The 17,548-nt window shown below is 46.8% G+C and overlaps 2 protein-coding genes across 6 annotated transcripts in view; one reads left to right on the forward strand and one right to left on the reverse strand.

Moving 5' to 3' along the window:
- LAMP2 (lysosomal associated membrane protein 2) overlaps positions 1-6,827 on the forward strand; it is a 17,196-nt gene extending 10,369 nt beyond the window's left edge. Inside the window, exons 8-9 of the mRNA XM_031554737.1 lie at positions 17-184; positions 4,747-6,827. Of these exons, the coding sequence (XP_031410597.1) occupies positions 17-184; positions 4,747-4,889 (311 nt within the window). The 3' untranslated portion in view covers positions 4,890-6,827. The remainder of the gene's footprint in view (positions 1-16; positions 185-4,746) is intronic.
- A 676-nt stretch (positions 6,828-7,503) lies between these two features.
- On the reverse strand, positions 7,504-16,782 carry ATP1B4 (ATPase Na+/K+ transporting family member beta 4). Of its 5 annotated transcripts, none has more exons than XM_010715455.3 (9): positions 16,699-16,782; positions 16,412-16,464; positions 14,868-15,030; positions 13,509-13,637; positions 12,975-13,079; positions 12,417-12,613; positions 11,757-11,813; positions 11,286-11,381; positions 7,504-10,730 (listed from the first exon to the last, which is right to left on the reverse strand). In XM_010715455.3, exons 2-9 carry the CDS (start codon positions 16,454-16,456, stop codon positions 10,569-10,571), a joined length of 954 nt encoding a protein of 317 aa, XP_010713757.1. In that variant the 5' UTR covers positions 16,457-16,464; positions 16,699-16,782; the 3' UTR covers positions 7,504-10,568. The 5 variants fall into 5 exon arrangements, with proteins under 5 accessions (XP_010713757.1, XP_010713755.1, XP_010713753.1 ...); XM_010715453.3 differs by lacking the exon at positions 16,699-16,782 and adding an exon at positions 16,615-16,697; XM_010715451.3 differs by lacking the exon at positions 16,699-16,782 and adding an exon at positions 16,592-16,684.
- Between the last annotated feature and the right edge of the window lie 766 nt (positions 16,783-17,548).

A 17,548-nucleotide genomic window follows, 5' to 3' on the forward strand; every position in this document is an offset into this window, starting at 1 on the left:
TCATTCTTTTGTTTAGTCATTTTAAGTGCAGATAACAACAACTTCAGCAAATGGGATGCTTCCCTTGGTAATTCTTATATGTGCCGTAAGGAGCAAACTCTTGAGATTAATGAAGATCTTCAAGTACATACTTTTAACCTATGGGTTCAACCATTCCTTGTGAAAGAAAATAAATTCTCAATAGGTAAGTTATTTTATTTTTGTACTAATTCTTGAAATGCTTATAAAACTCTTACTTGCTAAAAAGTACCAGAGCTGGCCATAAGTACTACTTTTTTTTTTTTTTTAAGCTTTTACCCCAGTGTATTTTTTTGCATACGTGAAATTAAACTTCTGAGGCTGACATTCAAATTCGAGGAAGGTTGTGAGCTTTATTGTCAATATGTTAAAAAACAAAACAAAAAAACAGGTCTACTAAGCATGTCAGTTCTCCTCTGGAGGGAGCTAGAGGTCTCAGTATTGCCTGACATCTTAATATATAGATTTTTGTAGGTTGAATATATAAGGCAGTGGGAAAGAACTTGAATAAAAGTGAACTTCAACAACTTCAGGCAATTTTTTAGACCTACTGATCTATGTAAACATTCCTAAGGAATAGCAGTGTTGTGGAAAAAAGAACTAACAGCTTCTTCTGGAAGCTGTCTTGTATATGCAGGACCAAACAAACATTCTAAGATGTTTGCTTCGTTATCCTAGTTGTGTCTGGGGAAAACGGGACAGATTTGAATGAACTTTATTAATAAACTTCAGCATATTTTGGTCCTTGTGTCTCATGACAGTACTTGCAGGTTCATCTGTAGACAGTCTGGGCGTGGATTTTCAAGTTCTTTTTTTTTTTTTCGTGGGGAGTGGTAAATTGACTCCCCAGATTGTGTGCAGGGTGATAATGCTTAATGCTAGAAATACCCATGAGAACTCTGCAGTTTGTTCTTTCTTAGTATAAACCTGTACAAATACTTGATTTTGTTCATCTTCGTGTTAAGGAAGATAGGTTTTTATACCACGCTTGGCAAGTATTCTGTCTTTATTTATTCCTTGTTGCAACCTTTTTCTTATCTACAGCCCAGGAGTGTTCGCTGGATGATGACACCATTCTAGTTCCAATTGTAGTTGGTGCTGCACTTGCTGGCTTGATTGTCATTATAGTGATTGCTTACATAATTGGCAGAAGGAAAAGCTATGCTGGATATCAAACTTTGTGAATCAAAATGTAATCACTGTTCTGATTTCACCCTTATTGAAGCAAGTGCAAGTTCCGAAGTCCAAAAAAGCCCCAAAACTTATGACTAAATACTAGCCACAGCTAGTTGGAGTTGAGAAGCAGAGGGAGAATGCTTATCTCAGATGAAGCAGAACTACGTTTTCTAGTTTTCCAGCTCCAAGAAGATGACGTGAGTCTCACACCTGTTCTGAAGATGGCAGATATCACTATTGCATAAATGACTAGGCCAAGGATTTTATTTTGAACAAAACCTTGAAATGTTTAGGATTTACTTTTTATAAATCGTAGCCTGAAATAGAGCACATTCCAAACTGATGTGCATTGGGCAAATCCCAGAATTGCATAGGATTTGTACTTGCTTCTCTCTTCTGCATTCCTTAGTTGTTGTCTCATTTATGGGTTAAGTTGGCAGCATTTGTCACCATGTTGACTCATGTAGTACTACCACGGATTGTATGATGCCCAGTAACAGCTTGGTTTTTCATAGTTGAACTTCAGCTGGTGACTGAGTGATTTTTTTTTATTATTATTTATTTTTTTTTTGAAGTGGCAGCAGTAACTTACTTAGCTTTGGAGTTTGAGTAGTTTACTCCTGCCCCAGTGGTTTTGGGAGCCATCCCATACCGTGGCTGTACAAACCAAGTGGGTAACCTGCCAGGTGGAGCGTGTATTGGAAGAATTTGGTGCAGTTTCCTAAATGTCTTTTCTAAAAAAAAAAGTGTTGTGGTTTTTTTTGTTTCCCTTTTTTTTTTTTTTTCTAATGAATTATTAGGCATGAGTTCTTCATCATGGCATTCCCCTGAAATATTCAACTGAGGCAGAATTCTGTTAAATTCATACTAGGTTTTTTTTTTTTACTGGCATCAATTTAAAGGGAATAACCATTCTAAATAGTCCAGAACTTCAAAGTGCACTTAACTTTATACTTTGCAGAGAACTGGTCTATCTTATCTTATTGCTTTGAATGACCATTGTAACTTCAAGGATGCTTTCATTCAATTAGCCAGTATCTGTTGCTGCAACTTGAGCTGTCTTTAAGTCTTCATCTTGAATGGTTCTCTGCTAATCGAAATCCACATTATAACTGTCTGCCCTTGGCATACTCAGTGTTTAATGTACTTTATGTTTGACTGTGTGCTGTGTAGCTTTTATTAATGTTAAGAATGCAAAAGCCAAACAAGTCTGAGATGGACCCACTACGCCTATTTTTCCTGCTGTGTGCAAAGGCTGACTAGCTTAAATATACAGTGCAGATGGACTGTCCTCAAGCTGCAGCTCTGTAGAGACTAACCCTTGCTGCACAACCTTTTTCTGTCCTCTTTGTGCTGTAACAGTTTTTATTGCATGGAAAAAAAACCAAACTTTTCTAAACAATGTGTGTCTTTTTACTTATGTCATAACACAAGCTGCTTAAACCAGTCATTTAACAAACATAGTTGTCTCCTTTAGGATGAGTTTAACCTGCAACAAAGCTGCTTTTGTGTTTTATTAGTGTTTTCTGGGGTTGTAGAAATGTCTGTGGCATGTTTGTATGCAAACCACTTCTTTCAGTAACATTTTTTGGGTGAAAGTTTTCATCGTATCGCTAGCTAGGGAAGCAAGAATGGGTGGATAGAGCTTGCTATAGCTTGTAATCTACAGCTTGAATTTTGCATCGGTTACTGAAAATCATTTTAATGAAAGCGGGGAACGACTATAAGTTTAATCTCAAAACAGATTTCAAGACTTTACTTTTTAATTAAAAAAATATGTCAACTAGTGGCTCTAATTATTTTCTGCATTTAAGGATATATTAATATGAAGTTCATGTAGATTTTTTTTAGCATTTTACTGACTGATACTCAGCATCACCAGATCTATGTACACTTGTGTTAAGGAGTAGTCACCACACTGTCCTCTTCTGATCGTGTGAGCTTTTGAGCTGCGTTTGGTTTTTAAGTGATGAAATAGAAGATGGGAGTGCTTTGCACTAAAAATTCAACAAAACTAAATGCCTCCTTGCAAAAACCTGGAAGCTGATCTTCATCTGCAAGTATATTGGCGCCGAGATTAAAGTCCTCCTACACCGCTGTGCAGTTACCTGCTTCTAAAACATCTCAGTTTCACCTGACTGCCTGTTGTTATAAAACCGCCACATTTCCTGTCTGTGTTGCTCCATAGGGAATTGTCAACCTGCTCAACCTGTGTTCTAAATAATAAAGATTCTTCTGTTTCTTAAGGAAACTCGTTCATACTTTTTAACCGATTTGAAAGCAGACATCTTGTATTATCTTTTCTATAAGAAAATAAATGAGTAAGGCCAACTTCAGTCAGTCTTTATCTGAGCTTCTGTTGTGTGACTCTTGAAGGCACTCCTCAGAGAGTCCTTGGTTGCCTGTGTCTTAATGTTTTGCTTTCCAGCACATTCTGAAGTGTGCTTGGGTGCAGTCATCTAACAGAAGACAACTTGAGAACTAATTGGAACTCTACAAGTCTGGTTCGTCGTTAGAAATTTGCTTGTAAACTATTTTGGCAATTGCAGCTCCTTCCAGACAAGAAAGCTTTCTGGTGTGATTTTTTTGCTAGCCCTCTTAAGCTAATGTACAGCTGGGAAAAGTTCAGCTTTTCTTTTTGCAGTCATCTTGGGAAATGAAACAAATCCCTGCATTTAGTGAAAGTAGGAAAGCATTGGGGCCTTCTGGAGCTGGCTAGCAGCTTTGTCCTCCAAGGGAGAAGCACTGTGATCCATCCTGGCTGTGCTGCCAGTTCTTCTGGTAGCAGTACTACCTAGTGCTTTGTTTTTTCTGCAGCAAGAGACATTAGTCTTCCCTTTACCGTTATCTCTATTTTGAACTCTGTGTTGATGAGACAGGAGGAACAAGTGCCATCTAATGCTATAGCCCTCCTCCTCCATTCTAGTCTGCACTGTAATAACATCATTAAATTATACCTACCTTCTTGTTTGCTACCCAAAGAAAAAATAAAATTGTCATCTTTCTGAAATGTAAGCTGAGGTCAACTGAAGCTTTTAAATATGAAGAATAATAGATATTTCAACAAAAGTCATAACAGCTTGCATTCCTACGGCTGTAAATCCAGTGGGCCTGCAGGTATCAAGCTGCCATCAGCTCTTTGGTGCGTGCTGGGCTGGGTGAGTCTGTGACAAAACTTGAAAGAAGCAGCAGAGCAGAAGTTACTGTTGTCCTACAATAAGCACGAGGACCTGTAACTTTAAAATCTAGGTTTTTAGTACCTACACAAGGGAAGCCTGCGCATCATGGTGTACTAGGGATATGCAAGAGCAATAAATGTGCAGTAATACACAGATACCAGCTTTTCAGCAAGGGAGGTGATAGAATTGGGAGTCTGTTAGTATGGTGCTCTGGAAGGGGGACTATTGCTGCTGTACTTTGGGGAGGGGGAGGAGGACAAGGGTAAGATGAGTGTCTTAATGTCCAGGTGGGGCGAGGATAACTGTTCTAAATAAGTGGTATTAAGCATATTAAAATGCATTTCTTTTTCAAACTTGCCCTTTTTCTATTTAGCTGAAGACTGCAGCCCTGAGGTGGACTACTTCATTGTACCTATAGCAGTAGGAGCAGCTTTGGGAGGATTAGTTGTCCTAGTAATTGTGGCTTACCTTTTGGGCCACAAGAAACACCATAATGCTGGATATGAGCAGTTTTAAAACGGGAAAGTTTTTAACTTTCTTGAAGTAAATTACTAAATCTGAACTCAAAAGACTCAGAGCAGCAGCTCTGCCCTGTCAGACCACTTGCTAAAGCCAGCACATGGCTAAGAACTGATGTGGAATTCATTGTTGTGGTTTATTTTTTTTTCTTTGCAAATAGCACAGAGTATATCCTATTCATAATCAACTGATGAGTGGATCGCTTTTTCTCTAAAATACTACACATCAAATTTCAGAATTGTAAAGACATGCAGTGGCATTATATGAATAAACATGGTTTTGTTCTGGACTGTGGAGACGGCATTTGATGTGTGCTTGTGGATGTTGAGTATTAATGTATATAACCTGTCATACACTGCGGTTTGTTTTAATTATTATTGACTGTGCCTTATATACAGTTTACTAAGTATTGTAACTGTGCTCTAAGATACCAAGATTTCTGGTCTTTTAGCTTAAAGATGCCATGGCAGTAGTTCTCATGGATTTTTTCAGCCGGTGAATGAACGCCTCCTTTTAAAAAATAAAAGTAAAATTTTATTGTAGTTTTCTCTACGGAATACCTTAAACCAATGGAAAAAAAAAAGAAAAAACACTTATTAGTTGCTTCTCGTGATTGTAATTAAAAGGGAAGATGGCTTTTCACATCAGGCCCAAAAATCTTGGTAGCCAAAATTTCTGATTATTTTGAACGTCTGTTGAATGAAATGGCTAAAACACTCAGCCCCCATCCATACAGCCTAAACATGGAGGCTGCTCATGGTGATGTGCAGTTGTCCAGGTCTGTCTCTGCAGATGCTTCTCTGAAGCTTCTAATGCCTGTGCTGTGGCAACACGTGGATAAGTGTGAGCCAACAGCAGTGGCAAACTTATGAGAGCTGAAAGATGGGATGTTCCTGGTATCAAACATTAAACCTTTTCTGTACTGTCAGTGTCCTGCAACAGTGCTGTATTATAATACGTGTTAAAGCAATTGATTTCCTATTAAGAAGAGAAGAATGGAATTCCTTTGCTGTCTGCTGGGTACCTTTTGTCCCTAGCAAATTCTTTTGTAGTAACAGCCCGTTACCCAGCATGTAGTAATTAAACTGCGTATGTTGGTCTCCAGCGATCCGAGGTGCCTGAACACATAGCACAATTGAAGCTTCTCTTTCAAGGCACTTCAGTGCTTTTTTCAGCAGTTGGAATGACTTTGCTTAGCTCGTGGTGTAAGTTACACATTCTGTTCCTTTTCCCCACTTTGGAGCATTGCTCAGCTTGGCAGTAGGTGCCTTCAGCTTTGCCAGGGCTCAGTGTTCTTAGGTGCTGAGTTTCCGTGTGTCTTGCTTACCTACCTCCAAACAAAAGCCTTACACAGCCTTTCTTGGAAAGTCGCTGTGCTGGACTGCAAACTTCCCATCACCAAGGCTGATTCAGATGCTCAGATAGCTTCAATACTCACTTAACTGCCAATAACTTTGGGCAAAGTGTGATGCTTGCTGTGTTCTAATATAAACTCAAGCAAAAAAAAAACAGACGAAAAACCTGCTGCAAAAGCAGAAAGCCAAGCACCCTTGCCACCCTTGCAGTGCTGGAGCAGCGTGCTGACACGGTGTCTCACCTTATGGAGCGTTTCCTCTTGGCACCGTGCACAGAGCTCTGCTCTATCTTGAAATGGGTACAGAGTGCCAAGCCCTGCTTCTGTGCCTGCTCACGGTGCACCATGGAGTTTGGAATGAGTTCCCAGCGTTGGTTGCTAAAAGTTGCTCTGAGTGTTTGCATCGCACAGGAGTTCATTGCATCCTTTCCAACTGGTGTATTGAAAGCCACTGCAGTATTACAGCTGTCTCCTCTTTGTTCTCTGCTGTTGGTTTTGGTCAGGCCTGCGTCATTCTCTGCTGACATCGATAACACCTTTCTTGTATTTGTATTGAAAATAAATGAATTTACCCACCCAAACAGATTGTCCCTTGGTGTTTTCCATTCCATGCTTTCATTATATGTCCCTGGGCTGTCCTTTGGATTCCTCAGGACTTGGTTTGATTCCTGTTAGCTGTCTGCATGTCCGAAGCCTCAAGAAATGGTGGTGGCTGGGTGGTTTCTCTGGGAGAAATCTCTGGGAAAGGCAGTGCTGTACCAGCCCGTGTTTTATGTCACTTTACTGCTGTTAACTGAGTTGTGAGTGGCCAACGTGCTCAGCCCTCTGCCTTGTCCGTACATCCCTAACGCATCCGTAAGTGCTGCAAAGCAAGATGAAAGGTAATGCAGAAATTGCAAGAAGCAAATTTGCCAATGCAAATGATGTGTAGTATGTGTTTAAAGAATTTGCTCAATACTGATTTTACTTCAAATATGTATGTAATACAGTGTTCTCAGAAATGTTGTGTCTTTGCTCCTTACTTTACTTGGTTTCTGATGCTCGGTTTCCTTTACTAATTTGTTCTCACTTCCCTTTTTGTTTTTTGTTCTTCTTTTTTTTTTTTTTCCTTTCTGCAGCTGAAGAATGCTTTGCTGATTCTGACCTCAACTTTCTTATTCCAGTCGCAGTTGGCATGGCACTTGGCTTCCTTATCATTCTTGTCTTTATATCTTACATCATCGGAAGAAGAAAAAGTCGTACTGGCTATCAGTCTGTATAATTTCTTAATTATTTCTCTGCTGCCACCCCCGTGCTCTTCTCCTGACCTGTCCCTTTAAAAACAAAAAGTTCTTCGTTTTTTTAATTAAAAATTAAAAAACACATCACAACAAAATAATACAGCATGAGATGAATTGGAAATTTACTTGAAGCTACTGTATGGTTTTTGGAGAAAGTGTTCTGAGGACCATAGAAGTGAGCGGGGTTACGTGTGTCCATGTGAGAGATGTGATTGACTACAGATGACACTGAGACCTTCCTTTTGTTGTTCAGTCCTTTTATATGAGAAAATTTCTAGTTGTGTACAGCTATCAGATATTGATAAAGTTAAAACCACATGATAAATGCTGCACTGAGAAGCATTGTACATGGTGTGGGAAAATGAAAACAAAGCTCAAGGTGCTTCTGTCTGGAACCTGGCTTGTGGCTGTTGTCTTCTTTCATCGTTTAGCAGCTTGTTCCTGTGAACCGGTCTGAATTTCCTCCTTCTGAATGTAAAGATAGTACCTCACTAATAAATCAACCTACTATGAGGAGAACGTTACTCTTCTAGTAAATTCATGTGTTGAAGATGAGCATGGAGAGGCTGACTGCTAATGTGTTTGCAATTGCTTTGCACTAGTGTGCCTGTAACTCCCCTGTTTGCTAAGATGAGACTCAGTCCTGGAGAGTTCTCACTGCTCAGGAAAGCCAACGGTCCACTAAAGCTCACATTTTGTGTTGCTTTCTTTGGCTGTCTTCTCCTTTTTGTTCTGAATTCAATTGTGGAACGAGGATGGGAGGGTGGAACCTCACTGGCAGCAGGTTGCCTCAGCTCTGGCTCTGTGCTAAAAGGGACTTGTGAGAAGAGCAGGCGTGAGGGTTGGATGTTCTGAGGATGAAGAGCGCGTTGCGCTGAGATCCTTGCAGTTTCGCTGGCAAAAAGGGGATCGCTGAAAAGCTGCAGTCTAGGAATTTATTTATAGGATTAATCTGGCTTTAACCTCCTAATTATTACTATCTATCTCAAAATTTTGAACAGGGTAAGAGCACAAGAACTCTGGTATGAGAAATGGTGAGCGTGAAGCAGAAACTCTATAGTAAAGAAAATGACTTGTAAAGGAAAAGAGCACCTGACTTGTCCAAAGCTGCTTTTCCTGTTCTTTTTTTCCAGTTTTGTGTTCCACACCAGAACTGTACTAAAAGAGAAGCTCATGGTCTGTGGCTGAGTGCTGCTTGGGTCCCACCAGTGCCTGTTGGTCAGACAGAGGTGGCTCTTGGAGCTGCCTGGAGTTAGCAGTGATGGGCCCCTCTGCTCTGCTGCAGCAAGTGCATTCCAGCTGCGGCTCTGTGCTTGGGTTGTAGACCAAACTGTCTCACACCACTTCAGCATCGCTTGCTGCATTATTTTGCTAAAATATGGCAATTTCCTGGATGTACAAGCATTTTATATATATTTATGTGCATAGAAAGGACTAATCTGGACTTCAATAGAGGTCAGAAACTGAGCCAGCACTTTAAGGTTGTAGCATGCAGAATGATGTATACAATTCTCCAGATTTGGAATGAACCTGCTGAGTGCAGAACGTGTATGGAAAGCAAGCTGAACCCTGATGGTGGTGCAGTTCTGCTTTAGCATAGGCAGATGTGCGTTTCCCAGGGCTTCTCAGCAGTCCTGTGGGTTGGCATGAAGCAATGGGGGATGTTTCCCTTCGAGATCCAACAAAAGGAAGAGTGCTTTAACAGACCTACAGCGATTGTGATACCTGTGGCCGTAACTTATTTCTGATGCCAAAAGCAGTGCCACTGCAGTGTCTGTCAGCAGAAGCTATTCTTTGGTTAATATTTTTGATGGTTTTTAAGAAACAGCTGTTGCTGAATGGTCGGCTGTGATACCATAGCGTGAGACTTCTCTGCGCTGAGCTTCCAAGCTCTGGGGTTCTGGGAGCTTACTGGAGCTCAGGATTCACTGCTCGCAGTACTTGCAGCTGTGAAGGTTGGTCCCCTGTGAGCAGTGAAGAGGCTGAAGCCACAAATCCCACTCGGGTTTTAAGAATGATACACAGAGTTAATTAGACAGTAGTCACTTTATTTTAATAAATACAAAAAGGGCTTCTTAGAGACTTATATAGATCAGCAGTGATGGCAGAGTAAGTATCTGGACGAGGATGTAGGGCAAACATACCACAATGCTCTCGTTCAGTCAGTAGTTTTACTAAGTGTGCTCTCCTAAGTGCATGGTCCTACCGTGTCCTGTCCTGATTGTAACTGAGAGGAGAAATACGCCCTCTGTATGTTAAATATGAAGGCGACTATAATAAAAGATCTCATTTTCCAAATAATCAAAACTAAAGTGAGTCCGAGTGCCTGTAGAAACAAAGTGTTTGCCTAGATGCTGAAATCACCGCTGTGCCTTGCTGTCCTAGGGAACAAAGATAGCAATTAACGTGATCATCGTTAACACGGAGGAAGCCTTGTTAAGGCCTCTCAGGGCTGGCAGAGCTGCACTGTTGGCCCAGGAGTTGGGGATGGGGCCAAGCAGCCTTGGCTGCAGCACCCTGTATGGGCCGGGTGGGCAGAGCTGCAGGCAGGGTGCTGCTGCTGCCAGCAGTCCCAGTGGCACATTGAGGTTTGCCGTTATATCTTCTTAACTGTCATTGCAAGCATCATCCAGAACGTTTGCTGTTTGGTATTTGAACAGGAATAGTACTGATAAACCACCATCTCGTTAGCTGTTGCCTGAGAAGTGCACCTAAAACTATTGTAAAGATTAAAACAGAGGTCACATGTAAAAGATCTTATGGAAACAGTGTTCAGGTACCAGAGTTCTTCTAATAAAAACTGAAATGCTTTTGCAAATTCTCTGCCCAAGGTGTAACTTTTAATATTTACTAATTGTGATTTATCAGATGCTGAAAGATGCGGTTGCATCTCATTTGTTTCCTAACTATAAAAAAAAAATAAGTTAAAAATTTCCATGTCTGTTTTCCTAGTGGGAGAAAAAAGAAAAAAAAAAACTAGTCTTTATGTTTTAAAAGGGAAAAGCCTCTGACTGACTTAACCTCACGCCTTGTGTTTACTGACTACTTTCCGATGCTGAGTGTGAAGATGATCCGGCCCAGGAAGCGGTCGCTGTTAACGTCATTGATGATCCCTTTCCCATTCAGCTTGCACTGAATGTGGACCAAACTATTCCTCTTCACGTCTGTGAAGTGCATGGCCACCAGGGGGGACGTGTAGTTGACCTGAAAAAGAGAAAGACACGTTCAGTTCAGAGCAGAAAAGCAGACAAGGCTCCGTTGTGTTTGGTGAATACCTTGAGTGCTTCACCGTTGTGGGGCAGCTCAGTGCTTTTTCCTATGCCCATCATCACTCCAAGCACCAAAGCAAAACCCCTGGCAGTGCAGGCTGTCACCGTCAGGAACAGCTGCTGCTGTTCAACTGCCCTGTGCCAGCTGCCCGCCTTGCAGGGGTTTTGGCACTTCTGCCACTGAAGGTTCTGGGGGACTTTCCCTCCATGCCACCCCAGCACACCCTGCCCCAGCACCCTGCTGTTGGGAGCTCTGGGGCCCTAACAAAGCCTGTTTTGGTGCTGCGGGAGCTGAACGTGACCATCCCTGCTGCTGGAAGGGGGAAGGAGTGTCCTTTGAGGGTTTGTCAGGGACGGAAATAGAGTGCTGTAATCCCAGTGTCTGCAGCCTCCCTCCTGCACCTGCCCAAAATAGCCAGAAACACACCTCTGTACCCACACCTTTCCCAGGAGAGATAACAGTTGCTGGGGCATCTGTGTCCTTACTTACGTGCGTGAGCTTGCCGTAGTAGGGGTAATACATGAGGTCAAATGTGCCGTTTCCAGGGTAGAAATCCACTGACCTCAGATCGCTCTCATTGCCTTTCTGGGGTTGAAACAAAACAAAGGCACAGTGTGTGGAACACAGAATGCACTCCCCTTGCAGGGAGGTGAAGGAACTTTAGTCCCTGTCTCCTGCAGTTCCCCATCCCTGCTGTAGCAAGCCAGAGAAACCTGTGCCAGGAGGGCACAGGCAAAGGTTGCAGTGTGCCATGCTGCTTGCTGCTCTCTGTCTGGCTATTTCACTGTTGCAACAAGAGTATGGACCAGATGCACTGTGTGGGAGCTGCTCCTTCCCCCTGTGCTACTTGCAGAGCACTCTCGGGGTGGGGGCTGTAGAGGGATGCAGCTGTTCCTAATTCCTGACTGTGGGATAATGGGAGGGGGTCTGAGGGGCATGAGGGCACGGGCACAGCAGTACCTGCACTTTGCAGTCCACGTTCACAGGGACCCCTGCACCAGGGCGGTAGCCTATGATCTGCAGAAACAAAAGACATCCACAGCTGTATGTAGTACAGTGCCACGTGTGCATTGCCTTCCTTCCGAGGGCTCTTGCTGGCCACAATGCTCAGGAGGAGCGCAGTGTCTCACAGCCCTGCACTGTGCCACTTGCCCGTGCCTGAGCACTGGGTGGGCGCCTGGCTGGAGGGGCAGAGCAGTGTGTTGGGAGCATCCCTGCTGGGACACAGCCACCTCCCTGTGTGCAGCTTGCTCCCCTTTGTGTTCGTTTTGCCAACAGTACACACTGAGCTGTCCTGGCATTAGAAAATTGCAAATGAATTTGGTTCTATAAAAATACCCATTATAAAGAGACATCTTGGGGCGCAGCATTAAAGCTTGGTTCCTCCCTGAGAGGAGTGTGGCACACATCCTGAGAGCTCCCAGCCCTTCATCAAATCAAACCCACCCAGTTTTGTAGTGCTTCTTTGTAATACTTTCTGGCTGGTACAAGCAGGTTTGGATTTCTCAGTCCCCTTTCCGTGGACCTGGGAAGAGGCTGAGTTTTGGGCTCTGCGCTGTTTTTAGCCTGTCCGCTGGGGTACACTGAAGGGAGGAACAAGGACAACCAGAATTTCTGTACCCGGTTCATCTTCAGCAGGATGCAGGGCTGGCCCTTAGAGAAGCCAAACGTCGGATCCTCGATCCCCGAGCAGTTCTGCAGCAGTGAGCGCTTGAACTGGCAGGCCTTCTTCTCCTCACTGTCGTTGCCCCCTTGGATGAAGTACTGTCCTGAGACGCACTCGATGTTCTTCTCCTCTTGAACTTTGTCATCGTAAGCTGATGGGGAGCAAGAGACTCATTAATGCTCCTCAAGACCTGCTCAGATCCATGTTCTGAGGGTATCCAGATGCCAAGGATTACACCCAGGAACAGGCATGGAATAGGATGGTTTCCCTGCTGCAGCTCCCAAGGCTCCCAAAGCCTCCTTTCCAGCAGGAGCTGTGAGACACCCACAGCTGATCTCCCTGTGAGGATCCCCCTGTGCAGAGCTGCTGTTACCTTGCCCAACCCCAGAGCTGGGCTCATCACCGCCCCATCCCCATGTTAGCTCAGCCCTTGCCCCACGCTGCATCCTGTGTGCTATGCCACACAGCCCTGCATTGCACGAAGCTTGCCCGCACTGCAGCCCCCTGCCCACCTGCTAGGAACTGGTGCATGCTGTCCACATACGGCTGCCACGTGCTGGGCTTGGAGACGTTGAAGGCAATAGTAAAGCCGTTCAGGTATGGTCTGATCATTACTCCTGGGAGTGAGACAGGTGCTGTTAGAGTGGGACAATGCCGGCCATGGGTCTGGGGCAGCAGTGCAGGGCCAGGCGCACTGTGGTTAGGTCAGGGCCGAGCTCCCAGACAGCCATCCTCCTCCTCCACCACCACTCACAGCACAGGGCAGCCAAGGGCCCCCTACGCTCCCAGCCAGAGCAAGGCTAGGTCTTGCGTGCTTGCCACCAACATGAGAACCCAGGGAAAATGCTGCTTCCGCCATGGGGAAAGGAGGTTTAGAACATTATCTCATATCCACTCCTTCAAATAATATTACATAAAGCTACTCTTGATTGGTGCTTTGAAGATCTGAGGTATAAATTGACAGCAAATGAAATACTGTTTATTTCTGCCTCCCCAGCCCTTCCATTACACTTGCCCCATGTGGCAGCGGGGCACTGGGGCTGTACCTGGTGGAGACACACGGTCCCGGTAGGTGGGTGTGTAGGGACTCAGGGTGAGCAGCATCACGTACATGCAGAAGGCAAACATCCCCGCCAGGCACGTGTAGAAGATGAAGTAGAACAGTAAGATCAGGCCTGTGGAGCAGAGGGCACACAGCTGTCAGTGCAACCAGAGCACTGCCTGTAGGGATACACAGCTGCTCCAGAGCACCAAGCCCATGGCAGGGAGCTGTCAGCCCATTCACCCCGACCCTGGGATTTTGGGTTGCTAAATGGACACAGTGCTACCTAGGTCCTGGGTATGGGACAGCTGCCGTCCATTTTGTGGCACAGCCCTTCCAGAGCTGAGTCGGGCAGAGAGGTGCTCCCACCACAACTCGGGCTGCCTCAGCCCTGACGTCCACAATCCAGGGTTTGTTTTCCTCTGGGCCAGGCTGACGGCCGAGGATGTCTCATGAGGCCGCAGCCTATGAATAACACCCCCCAGCTTTGAGCGAAGCAAAGCCTAACCCAAACATTTCCCAGGAGAAACGTGACAGCGACACAGGAGGAGCCCTGGGAACGCAGCTGTGTGCAAACACGGGGCTGGGAACCGCTACAGGCCTGCGTCCTGCTGCGGGCTGCGCCAGGTGGATGGGGCTGCTACCGGGGCATCGAGCTCTGATGGCCGGGACGTGGCACCTTAGGCTGGTCAACATCCACCTCATCACCTGACAGCAGAGTGTGAAGTACAGCTGTGTTCTCTGTTAAATCTAATGCTCTCAGTGATCTCCCAGGCCCTTCAGGGCTGTGTATGTGTGCGAGCCCAGCCAAGGAGCACCGGGAGACATACCAGCAGTTCACTGTGCCTTCCCCATGTCTGTAATGCAGCACATCTCCTGGGGCCGCATCCTGCCCCTACACAATGCTCTGCTGCGGGCACCGTGCAGTGCCTGAGTAACAGAAAGGGGACGGGGATGAGGATGGGGACAGGGATGGGGATGGGAAGGGAAGAGGGATGGGCCTTTGGGCATCTTGCCAGGTGAGGGGTTATTCCCCACTTGCAGTGGCAGGAGCCAGGTGATGGCTGCAGCAGGGCCGGGTCCTGTGCTCCCTTGGACTCCTCACACGAAAGACACACTCTGGGAAGCCTGAAGTCTTTCCATTATACATTCTGGATGAACACTGGTATCCCGTCCAAGGGTGATTTTCTGCTCGTTCTCACACCCCCCACTCACTGGCTTTATTGTTCCCATCAAATGTGCAGCCCTAGCAGTTCGAACGGAGCAGTGATCAGAGCTAGAAAGGACATTCCCAGGCAAGTGCATCCACTGTGAAGTAGAAAATGCAATGACTACTGAAAATGGGGCTCAAACAAGGACCTACCCCAACTCTTGGCTGTTCTCCCCATGCAGGTTCTGTCCTCTGGGTTCCACAGGAAAGTCTTCATCTCCCCAGCCAGGTCTGCCCATGTTTTGTTCCCCATCTCTGCCTTGGTCTCTGCCTCTCCTCTGTCGGGATCCTGCACTTTCTCTTCATGCTTATTTTCCTGGAAGAGTTACAGAGCACAGCCCCCACAGGCAGCCTGAGCATCTCATTGGCCAAAAATAAATGCAAAAGCACTTAATAGCTGGAAATGTTTCAAATTTCCATTTTCCCATCATCACTCTTGAGTAATGGAGAGGCAGTTTTGGGCTGTTCTGACAGGCTCACCGAGATCCCAGTGTTCATTTTCCCATGGCACAACATCACCCCACGTGCCACCCTCCTGTCCCCACATGTACAGAGCTTTGTCTTTTTGACATAACCACAGGACAGCCTGCAAGCGAGGAGAGCTGGGGCTGTTCCCACATGTCGACACAATCTCTTATCGCAAGCCCATGTTTTCCATGTTACTGCAGAAGACACCAGGCGGCATTGTTTAAGAGACCATCCACTTTATTTCTCTTGGCAGGGTGCAGACACTGCTTGCAGCTCAGGGCTCGATGTGACCCCGGGGCACTGTTTGGGCGGTGGGGTGCGTTTCTTCCCAAAACCGTCCAGCCTCGGGTGAGCGGTCTTTGTTTCAAGGTTGGATGCTGGATTAGGACACCAGATGGAAGGCACACAAAACAGAACCTGGATGTAGTCTGTCATCTGCCCATGCAGTAGCACAGGGCTCAGTGCTGCTGGCTGGCTCTGGCCATGCCCATTTCCATAAGCTTGCTGTGAGTGCGGCCCTGCAGCAGCTGCACTAGCACTGGCACTGTGTTTGTGCTCAGGGCCATGGAAACCCGCTGGCCGTGGGCACCTGTTGGCCCAGCAATGTATTTATACCCTGCTGGTTGTCTGAGGACACAGCCAACGGCTCAGCAGAAACTCTGGCTCAGAAATGCCTCTGAGTGGAGGGGACTGAACTCTGCTCATATATACAGTGCAAAGTAGTGAAAAACAGGGAGAGACATTGGTGTGCTCTGCAGGCAGCTGCCAGGACACCTGCAGGGACAAGTGATGAAGAGGAGGAGAAGGAGGAGGAGGAGGAGAAGGAAAGAAGTGTTCTCCCTTCTCCCACTCTCCTCATTGTTAAATGAAAGAGTTATGGCATGGGGAACACAGGGCTCAGTGCTGCAGATCCAGCACCTAGTGAAGGTCCCTTCCTAATAGCTTGGCAGAGCAGAGGGGGCCGGGGCAGCTGGCCAGGCCATCCCTGCTGCAGGGTGCTGAGGGTGGGCAGCATGCAGGGTCTGATGGGCCACAGCCACAAGGAGCTGCGCAGAGCCGTTATGGGTGAAATCAGCTCTGTGCTGCAGCCCCACCAGCCTCACAGCCTCTCCCCCCTGCCCAGAGCACAGTGCTGGTGCTCTGCAGAAGCACTGAGCAGAATTTCCAAAAGCAGAACTGCCCCTTTCCCCACCGTGAAATGAGCTGCAGCTGCAGCCCCCAACACTCACCGGCCCCTGGCGGGTGCCTCCCTCAGAGGCAGCAGTCATCTCCATCCCCGGCTCTGAAACGCAGACAAATGCAACTGTTAGCACTGCAGGAGCGCAGGGCTGAGCCCAGCAGCTTCGTGCCCACCATGGGGCCCCCACTCCCCTCGGCAGCCCCCAGCCCCACCACTGGCTCCAGCTGACCCATGAGGCCAGGAGACCCCCACCCGCTGCAGCCGGCAAACTGCACTGCTTTGGCTCGCTCGCCCAGAAGACTTTGGTGCTCAGCAGCAGATCAAAAAATAACTTGCTTTCATAAGAGGAGTGAGCTCAACGCAACAGGATCCCACCCTAAGTGCAAGGCCTTGCCACCTGGTGCCCTTTGCAGCTGTACTGTACTAATGGAGGGCCTCCAGCAGCGGCAAACATCCGACAAGGGAATGCGGGCACTGCGAGGAGAGGGGTGTCTGTTCACAAACACCGGTGCATCACTAGGGCTCTGCGCCTGCACATGTGTGCCTGTCAGTCACTGTGGGATCCTGCTTTACGTCTACAAACCACCCCACCCTCACCCCCCCGGTGCAGAGAGGGGCAGCAGAAGGGCAGGGTGATATTTATCCCGTTGCACTCAGGAGCACGGCATCGGCTTCCTGCACCAGGCTGGGGAGGAGGTCAAAACTTCCCTTATCAATGAATTATGGGTGCAAATACCTGCGCTGGGGGTACAGCACGGGGGTCCCACCGCTGAGCAGAATCAGCGTGCTGGGAGCAATGGGGTTGGTGGGAGGAAGCAGGGATGAGGGACTTGGGCACATCCCTTCCATAGGGCCAGACCCACACAGTTCCGCCAGAGGGCACGGAGAAGCTCGAGCATCGTTCAGATGGCACAGGGAGCCACCAGCCCAGCAGCGCTCCGCACAACTCTCGAGGAACAGCAGGGTTGGCTTTACACCACCGCGGCTTGTATTACACCATTAGGCCCGGCATAAGCGCAGCACCAGACACCGGCGCAGCTCATCCCCAGGCACCCCACCAGCACAGCCTGCAGCCGCGCTCCGCCAGGCCCCATTTAGAGGCGGAGGAATACCGCCCCGCCACAGCGCTGGGCCAAGGCCCGGGGCCGCAGCAGGGTCCAGCAGGCTGTGCACCATCTCACAGCCG

The sequence above is a fragment of the Meleagris gallopavo genome, chromosome 9, assembly GCF_000146605.3.
Source record: "Meleagris gallopavo isolate NT-WF06-2002-E0010 breed Aviagen turkey brand Nicholas breeding stock chromosome 9, Turkey_5.1, whole genome shotgun sequence".
Lineage (NCBI taxonomy): Eukaryota > Metazoa > Chordata > Aves > Galliformes > Phasianidae > Meleagris > Meleagris gallopavo.

What these genes read in the sequence shown, in the direction of transcription:
- ATP1B4 (XM_010715451.3), bottom strand. An exon ending in TCCTGCTGAAGATGAACCGG is followed by an intron (nt 11,814 to 12,416) that starts GTACAGAAATTC and finishes TTGTTTCTGCAG; the next exon opens with ATCATAGGCTACCGCCCTGG. An exon ending in ACTACGGCAAGCTCACGCAC is followed by an intron (nt 10,731 to 11,285) that starts GTAAGTAAGGAC and finishes TCTCTTTTTCAG; the next exon opens with GTCAACTACACGTCCCCCCT.